General features: G+C 51.5%; 1 protein-coding gene across 1 annotated transcript in view; it reads right to left on the bottom strand.

Moving 5' to 3' along the window:
* KCNN4 (potassium calcium-activated channel subfamily N member 4) overlaps window positions 1–5,891 on the bottom strand; it is a 28,218-nt gene extending 22,327 nt beyond the window's left edge. The window contains exon 1 of the mRNA XM_004710542.2: window positions 5,868–5,891. Within this exon, the coding sequence (XP_004710599.1) occupies window positions 5,868–5,891 (24 nt within the window). The remainder of the gene's footprint in view (window positions 1–5,867) is intronic.
* Window positions 5,892–9,046: the final 3,155 nt, after the last annotated feature.

Raw genomic sequence — 9,046 nt, 5'->3', positions numbered from 1 at the left:
TGACACAAAATCACACACAGTGACACGAAACCACACACACAGTGACACAAAACCACACTCACAGTGATACAAAATCACACTCACAGTGACAAAACCACACTCACACAATGATACAAAATCACACACAGTGACACAAAACCACACTCACACAGTGACACAAAATCACACTCACACAGTGACACGAAATCGCACACAATGACACAAAACCACACACACAGTGACACAAAACCACACTCACAGAGACACAAAATCACACACACAGTGACACAAAACCACACACACAGTGACACAAAACCACACACAGTGACACAAAACCACACTCACAGTGACACAAGACCACACACAGTGACAAAACCGCACTCACAGTGACACAAAATCACACTCACACAATGACACAAAATCACACACAGTGACACAAAACCACACTCACAGTGATACAAAATCACACTCACAGAGACACAAAACCACACTCACAGTGATACAAAATCACACTCACGGTGACACAGAACCACACTCACACAATGACACAAAATCACACACAGTGACACAAAACCACACTCACAGTGACACAAAATCACACTCACAGTGACAAAACCACACTCACAGTGACACAAAATCACACACACGCAGTGACACAAAAATCACAGTGACATAAAACCACACTCACAGTGACACAAAACACATGGACATGACACTTCCCACCAGCCTCTCCCACAAACTCCTCCTTCCTCACAGACAGCAGCTGGGACCCGCTGGCTCTGCAAGTGCCCATCCTGTACCTACAGCCCCACAGGCAACACGGAGAGACACACTCCAGCACAACGCGACCTGCAGGCGTAACACGCCACCTTCTGAGAGGTGGGCCAGGCGAGACTCCCAACACCAGACACAGGGCCACATCACTGAGGGAGACACAAAGCCACACCAGCCAGGCGCGCAGTCAACACAGCACAACGCTGCGATACAAAGCAGGTGCAATGCAGAGAGTGAGGTGCTCAGCGACTCCCGAGGGACCCCTACTGCAGAACGGAGCAGCAGCAGCACAAAATTGACACACAGATCTGGACACGGGGGCTTGGGGTCTGATTAAAACCCTCCTTGAGCACTGTAGCAGGAGCCTGGGTGGTGTAGTGGCTACATGTTGGCATCCTAACCACAAGGTCAGCAGTTCGAAACCACCAGCGGCTCCGAGGGAGAAAGACAGGACTTTCTACTCCCCTAAAGAGTTACAGTTTCATCTGTCCTATAGGGTTGCTGTGAGTCAGGATCGACTCAATGGCAGTGAGTTTGGACCTTTGGGGGCAGCAGGAGTCCTGGTGGCATAGTCCTTACCTATTGGGCTACCAACCATAAGGTCCGCGGTTCAAATCCACAAGTTGCTCCAAGGGAGAAAGACGGGCCTTTCTACTCCCATAAAGAGTTACAGTCTCGGAAACTCACAGGGGCTGTTCTACCCTGTCCTGTAGGGTCGCTAGGAGTCAGCGGTGAGTTGAGTTGGAAGGCAAAGCCGTCATATGGACATACTGGCACCACCATTCTACCCCCTAGCTCAGAGAGTGGCTGTCTTGTGGGCGCATGCTACTCTCAGAGAAGCCCTGCAAACCCCTCTCTCCCCCGCCCCCCTGGGGTCCGCGTCATGCAGGGACGTGGACCTGGCGGCCACAGAGAGATGAGACACTCAGGAACAGGCATGTCTGGCGACACACCACATGGACACACCCAGAAACACCAAACCACACACACAGACACGCCTGGTGACAAAAACACAACCCGTGCCTGGGGGGCCGCCCCAACTCACACGCATGGTTTCCACTCCACTCGGGGCGCGAGCAGGCAGCGGGGCAGGAGAGGGATGGTGCCTTGCACCGAGGATGCCCCTCTCCTCCTCGGGGCTCCTGGACCCCTCTCTCACGCTCTCCGCCCCAACCCCTGGGGTCTGTCTATCTGTCTGTCGCTCTCTCCGTGTGCCTTTGTGTCTCCCTGTCTGTCTGAAGTACCTCTGTGCCTCTCCATCTCTGACTCTTGGTGGGGGGGGGGTGTCTCTTGGCGTTTCGACCCCCCTCTTCTCTCTCTGCCTCTGCCTTCGTGGCGCTCTCTTTCCCCATAGCCTTTCTCTGCCTCTGTGACCCTCGGTCGTCCTCTTGGTCTGTGTCTCTGTCTCTCGGCCCTGTGGCTCTCTCTGTAACTCTCTGGGCTGGCCTCTGCCTTGGTGACCCTGCCCTGTTCACGGGCACAGCCAGGGCCTCCTTACCCATGCAGTCCCCTCCCTGCTCCTCTTGGGGCCCGAGGGCCAGCCGGCCGCGGAGAGCCAGCTAATGGCGAGCCTGGCGCCGCCCGGAGGGAGACGGCACTGGCTTGCTGCTCCTGCCCAGGGCAGGGCTGCCGGAGAAGGGGCGCGGGACGGAAAGGCCGACGGACACGCAGGGAGACAGAGTTTTATGATGCCCTTAACTTTGCTGTGTCCTGTGCAGATGCACAGCACGTTCGGATTTACATGCTCCACTCAAGGTCTGATCACATTCCTTGAGAAGATTTAAGCCACAGATAGGAGAGTGAGAGAAAGAGAGAGAGAGAGAGAGAAAGAGAAGGGTGGGGGCGGGGAAGAGACGGAAAAAAAGAAGGGATCGCGGCTGAGAAGAGGGGGCGCGGGAGACGGCGCGACAACGATTCACAGCGATGGGTGACTGGGAGGCGAAGAGGAGGCAGCAGGAGGCAGACCCAGACTTGGACGTTAGAGCAGGAAGGGATGACCACAGGAACACAGAAATAGGCGCGGTGAGGTCACCGTGGGAAGGACACCTGCCTCCACACGGAAGCTCTGCCCTCGGGGGTCCGCTTTGCAGGATGTGCAGCTCTGGCTAGTTCCCTCCAGCCCAGGGAGGGGCTGGGGTGGCCTGGAGGGTTGACTCAGAGCCCCAGAGCCGACTACTATGGCCCGGTGACTCAGCCTCGCCTCAGCCTGGACGCTGAAAGGGAGATGGGGGGTGCAGGGGGGAGAGGGAGGTCTCCGCAGAAGGGAGAGAGGAGATGTATCAGAGGACCTCAGGGTGGAGGCCTGCCCAGCAGGACAGCAGGGGGGTTGAGGGGAGGAGGGGCTTGGGAGGTGGGCTATGGAGACTGGACTCCTGGGTCTGAGGGCGCAGGGGGCTGGGAACCCAGAGTCCCAGGTCTGAAGGAGGAAGGAGGTGGGGACAGGACTCTTGGGTCTGAGGAAGGAAGGGGGTTTGGGAATCTTGGGTCTAAGGAAGGAGGGTTTGGGACAGATCTCCTGGGTCTGAGGGAGGAGGGGTTTGGGGACTGGACCCTAGGTTCCCAGAAGGCTGAGACAACTGACTCCAAAGCCCTAGAACTTTTCCTTGGCCTTGCCCCAGGCTGCCACACCTTCATCTCAGCCCCATCTCCGGGCCTGGAAAGGGCCCAGGTGCCTCAGGGCCCAGCCGGAAAGGGTCAAGTACAAAGACTTGTTTAAACTGGGCAGAGTGGTGAAAAGAGGGTGTCTCAGGCGGAAAGGTCACTCGTCGCCTAGGGCTTGCGCGGGGTGGGGAAGTGAGGTGGAAGATATCCTGAAAGTCAGAAGCCTGTGCAGGCAAACCTCCCACTGTTCCGAGACCTTGGGAGGCTGTAGACCGGCGTCGGGATACTGCCACCTCACGGTATCTTTAGGAACTGCGAGCAATTGGCTAGGGCGATCTCAGATTCAGTTGGCATTATTCGCCTCTCTCTCACCTCGTGGCATCTCACTAGCCTTTCTCTGTCGTCCTTTCTTGCCCCCATTTGCCTTATTTTTTAAAAGTTCTCGTCACCTGTTGTATCCGTGTTCTCCACCAATTAAAAAAAGAATGCATGATTGCATTGAGCCATGATGGGGTAGCGGGTTTCACACTGGGCTGCTAACTTCAGGGTCAGCAGATCGAAACCACGAGTGGGAGAGAGCTGAGGCCTGCGCCCATAAGGTTTACAGTCTCAGAAACTCACAGGGGCAGCTCTACCCTGCCCTATAGGTTCAGTTCTGATTTGATATTCTTATATTACAGTGGTTCTCAACCTGTGGGTCGCGACCCCTTTGGAGGGGTTGAACGACCCTTTTACAGGGGTCGCTAGGTTCATAACAGTAGCAAAATGACACTGATGAAGTAGCAACGAAAATAATTTGATGGTTGGGGGGTCACCATAACACGAGGAACTGTATTAAAGGGTCGCAGCATTAGGAAGGTTGAGAACCACTGTTACATGATTTTTATATATTTTATACATTATTATATTTATAATATGATGATATTACATGAAATCCCAAGCCAAACTCACTGGCATCATGTCAATGCCGACTCATAGTGAACCTACAGGCCTCATTTTTCTCCCATGATGATATATGATAAATACATGATAGATGACCAGCTTCTGTAAAGGTAGCATCATCTCAAGGCCCTTCTGTACAACAGAAAGGAATGTTGCGCTGACTCATATCATCCTCAATCACCAGGATCAGCGAAGGTAGCTTTGGTGCCAATCCATCTCCCCAAAGGCCGCTCTCACCCGTGTTGCCTCCCCTCGCTCTACTTTACCAAGCACGTTTTCTTCCAGCCATTGGTTTCTCTTGATGACGTGTCCAGAGCGAGTCAGAGAGGACTCTGTTACAATTCAGGATCAGAAATGCTTGGGATACAGTTCTTCCACAAAGGCATTCTTCTCAGCAGTGCCTGCAGGCACACGCAAGCGTTCAGCCTCTCAGCCCCCTTTCCCTTTGGCCTCTACCTTGCCTGGGCAAGGGTCACAAAGCTCGCGGGGCACTGGTAACACATGGCTGAAAGTATCCCATTCTACCCATAAGTCTGGGCCTACAGAATCTCAGCTCTAACTCTGTGGGTGTGTTTGGGTATTTTAGGGAAACAAATCCACAGAAACGCATGTATAAGAGAGAGTTTTATATAAAGGTTAAGTGCGCATCAAGAAAACATCCCAACCCAGTGCTGCCCAAGCCCACAAGTCCAACATTAACCCATTAACCCATATAGCCAACACCAATCCACAAAGTCCTCCTCCATCTCACAAAACAGAGGCAATGATGCTGACTGCAGGAGGAAAGCTGAGTCAGTGAATGTGTAAACATCTCAGCACTGACAGGGGTCTTCACACGGCTGCTCCAGCACGCAGGGCTGCATCGGGGTAGGTCCATGTGGCTTCTCCTCAGGGACGTCCTGCAAGAAGTGAGCCTTGCCAGCTAAAGCAGGAACTGGCTAAGGCATCTGCACCCTGGTCCGACCATCAGAAAGCCAGAGACCTGAGAACTAGAAAGGCGAGGCTCACTGAGCCATTTATCTCTCCGCCCTTCAATTAACCCCATGTGTGTTTATCGGCCAGGTTGGCACAATAAACTAACTACCTCAGTGGGCTAGCAAGCCAGACTGCCCTCTCCCTTCCCAATTCATTGCCCAGGGGCAACCCATTCTGCCAGTAAGAGTCCTGCCTGAAGGCACTCGGCTTTCTTGCTTGAGGGGCTGGGAAGCCTACTGCTCTGCCTTATGCTCTTAGTTCTACTGCCTCTGTTTCTCTGTCACGGCTTCTTGCCAACTGACCCTGGTGTCACCACCCTCCATTTCTTGGATCCAGGCCGTTCAGCACAGAGACCCTGGATCCGAAGGATGTGCCTCCCCCCTGGCTCTTTGTTCTCGACAGTGGTGAGAACCTCCTTTTTGGTCTCTGGAATGGCTCATTGACACCTAGTCGAATGACACAATGGACCCATCCCCTCATCAGGGTTCTATCCATCTTAGTTGTACGGTCCTGCGCCCACCGGGGTGCCATGCACCTTATTGACATTCATGAGGAGCAAGCAAGCCAAGCTCCCTAGTGGGCCACAGGCACCTCACATTCGTCTCGTCCTCCTCCATCATGCTTGGGCAAGTATCGGGGCAAACTAAAAGGGGAAGACTTAACTTCGACGAGCTGGATTGACCCCATCGCTGCATGGAAGAGCTCAAACATAAACGCCATTGCGTGCACGGCGCAGAGCCAGGCGGCGCTTGTTTCTGTTGGATTGTGAGTCACGACGAGCTGGGACGGATTCAATGCCGCCACCCAACAGCAACTACAGCCCAGTCACGTGGTGGGAGTCACAAAGACCATGTCTAGCGGAGCCCAGGCCAAGTAATTCACTTCGCCACTGGCCCTTTACTCAGTCTTCTTGACCTGCCCTTTGCAACCGTCTGTTCAAGTCGTTTTGCTCCACGCACAAAGAAGACCAGGGAAGAATCTGACCATTATTCAAATGCATGCACCAACTGCCACTGCCAAAGATGACAAAATCAAAGAAGTTTGCCAACTCCTGCAGCCTGGAGTAGATCCAAACCCACAAGCGAGGTGCATGGATGATTACTGGTGGCTGGGCGGTGAAAGTTGGAAACAAATAGGAAGCATGCCAGCTCTCTGCCATCGAGCTGATTCTGACTCAAAATTACCCCATTGGGCAGGGTAGAACTGCCCCCATGGATTTCTGAGGCTTTAAGTCTTTACAGAACCAGATGGCCTCAGTTTTCTCCCATACAGTGACTGGTGGTTTAGAACTGTTGACCCTGAGGTTAGCAGCTGTATTAGTCTGGGTACTTTGGGGAAACAAATCCACAGCAACTCATGTATAAGAGAGAGTTTTATGGAAAGAAAGTGTGAATCACGAAAACATCCCAACCCAATGCTGCCCAAGCCCACACGTCCAACATTAACCCATTAACCCAACACCAGTCCACAAAGTCTTCCACCTCACAAAACAGAGGCAATGATGCTGACTGCAGGAGGGAAGCTGAGTCAGTGAACGAACAAGCATCTCAGCACTAGCAGGGGTCTCCACACAGCTGCTCCAGCACCCAGGGCTGCATCGGGATAGATCCATGTGGCTTCTCCTTGGGGATGTCTTGTAGGAAGTCAATCTTGCAAGCTGAAGCAGGGAACTGCTAAGGCAGCTGCACCCTGGTGCAACCATCACAAAACAAGAGACCCAAGAACTAGAAAGGCAAGGCTCACCATCCATTTATCCCTCTGCCTTTCAATTAGCCCCACATGTGATTATTGGGCAGGCTGGCACAATTAACTAACTCAGCAGCCCAACTCATAACCTAAAGTAGAAGAATCCATAGTTGGAAAATATGGCCTTGTGACAGAAATTATGCCAGCCATTGCATGACAGAATTTTGCAAGACCAACAACCTCTGCATTTCATATATATATATATATGTATATATATATATATATATATATTTCCAATAACATGTAAATGGAAACTAGACACGTGAACCCCACTGGAGGGAATACACAAAGCTCAAAGAGATGGCATCTGTGGAAAGAGAGAATGGTAAGCTCAATGTCATCCATCAGAACAAGGTCAGGGGGCAGACTTAGGAACAAGTCATCAATTGCGCCAATGCAAGTTCAAGTTGAAGCTGAAGAAAAAGCAAAAACAAGCACAGGAGCCAAATACCATCTGGAGTACCTCCCACCTGAATTTAGAGACCGTCTCAAGACTAGGTCTGATGCATCGGACACTAATGACTGAAGGCCAGGCGAGTTGTGAGATCGCTTCAAGGACCTCAAACAGGAAGAAAGCAGAAGCTAATTAAACTGACAGCGAAGAAAGAAAAGATCAACATGCATGATTCCCAAGGTGGCTGGCAATGATTCCTCGTTTCTCTCTGCTCAGAATAGTCCTAGCACACAGGAGATGCTCAGTGAATCATTGTTGAAGAAATGACCTTGTTCAATAACACGGATTGGCTCTGAGTGGACTCTTACATCTTGTTCTGGGAATGGGAATGATGGCATGCCCTCATTTCCACTTTTGTCTTCCCTACTGGTCAGGCGGTAAAGCATTCAGCTGCTAACTGCAAGATCAGCGGTTCAAACCCACTAACTGCCACGTCTTTCTCCGGTGAAGCTGTCTGCTTCTGTAAAATGACAGCCTTGGGAGCCCTATGGGGTAGTTTCACCCTGTCCTGTACAGGATCTCTAGGACTTGGAATATACTCCATAGCGATGACTTGCTTCTTTATTTTTTTAACTGGACCACAGGAATTCCTGTTGTTGGTTTTGGAGACCCAATGTGATGGACCTGTCCTTGGTGCTGACCTGAGCTCCCACTTCCCTTAAGCTAGGAAGAGCCGATGATGATGCATCTTGAGAAGGGAATGGGGAAGAGTGTGTGACATCCTGTGCTAGATGCAGGCACGGGATCAACTGGATCACAGAGAAATTACAGACACGCGAGGCCCCAAGAGAGGAGGCTCCTGGGTCCCTGTGCGCTCAATGGGTGTTTGCTCTGCCTATTCCCACCCCTCATGCTGAATTGGCTCGCATGTTGCTGTGATGCTGGAAGCTATAAAACTCATACTTCAAAAACAAACAGGGGGACCCATGGTGGACAGGCTTCAGTACATCTGCCAGACCAAGACAGGAGGAACGGTAGGCCTTAAAAAAAACAAACACACACCTGGCCAGTGAATCCCTTACAAGTTAAAAATAGAACTTTGTCTGCTAGAATACTGAAAGAGGAACTCCTCAAGTTGGAAGATACGAGTAGGGAAGAGCTGGCTTCTCAAAGTAGAGTTGTCCTTCATGATGGTGTGGATGGTGTAAACTAGAAGGCACCGTCACTTGCTGACGTGCCACAAATGAAATGGAGAAGCGGCTGCAAACATCCGTTGATCGTTGGAATGTGGAGTGTACAAAGCACAAATCCGGGAAAATGGGAAGTCACCAAAAATTAAGTGAAGCATACGTAGCTCCATCTCACAGGCCTTCGTGAACTGCAATGGATTGTCTTTGAACATTTTGATCCAGACCAAACGGTCTACGACACCAGGTCTACAACATTCCAGGTCTGCACTAGGAACGACAAATTGAAGAATGGCTTTACACTTATAATGAAAAAAGAACATTTTGAAATCTATTCTGAAGATCCCCTTGCAGAGGGGTCTCGGGTAGGAGACGAGCCAGTCAGGGTGCGATGTAACAACGATGAAAAATACAACTTTCCTCTAGTTCCTAAATGTTTCCTCCCCGC

The sequence above is a fragment of the Echinops telfairi genome, unplaced genomic scaffold, assembly GCF_000313985.2.
Source record: "Echinops telfairi isolate 266 unplaced genomic scaffold, ASM31398v2 ScPeMD7_655;HRSCAF=1070, whole genome shotgun sequence".
NCBI classification, from domain to species: domain Eukaryota; kingdom Metazoa; phylum Chordata; class Mammalia; order Afrosoricida; family Tenrecidae; genus Echinops; species Echinops telfairi.
This window is presented reverse-complemented; position numbering and strand designations above follow the sequence as displayed.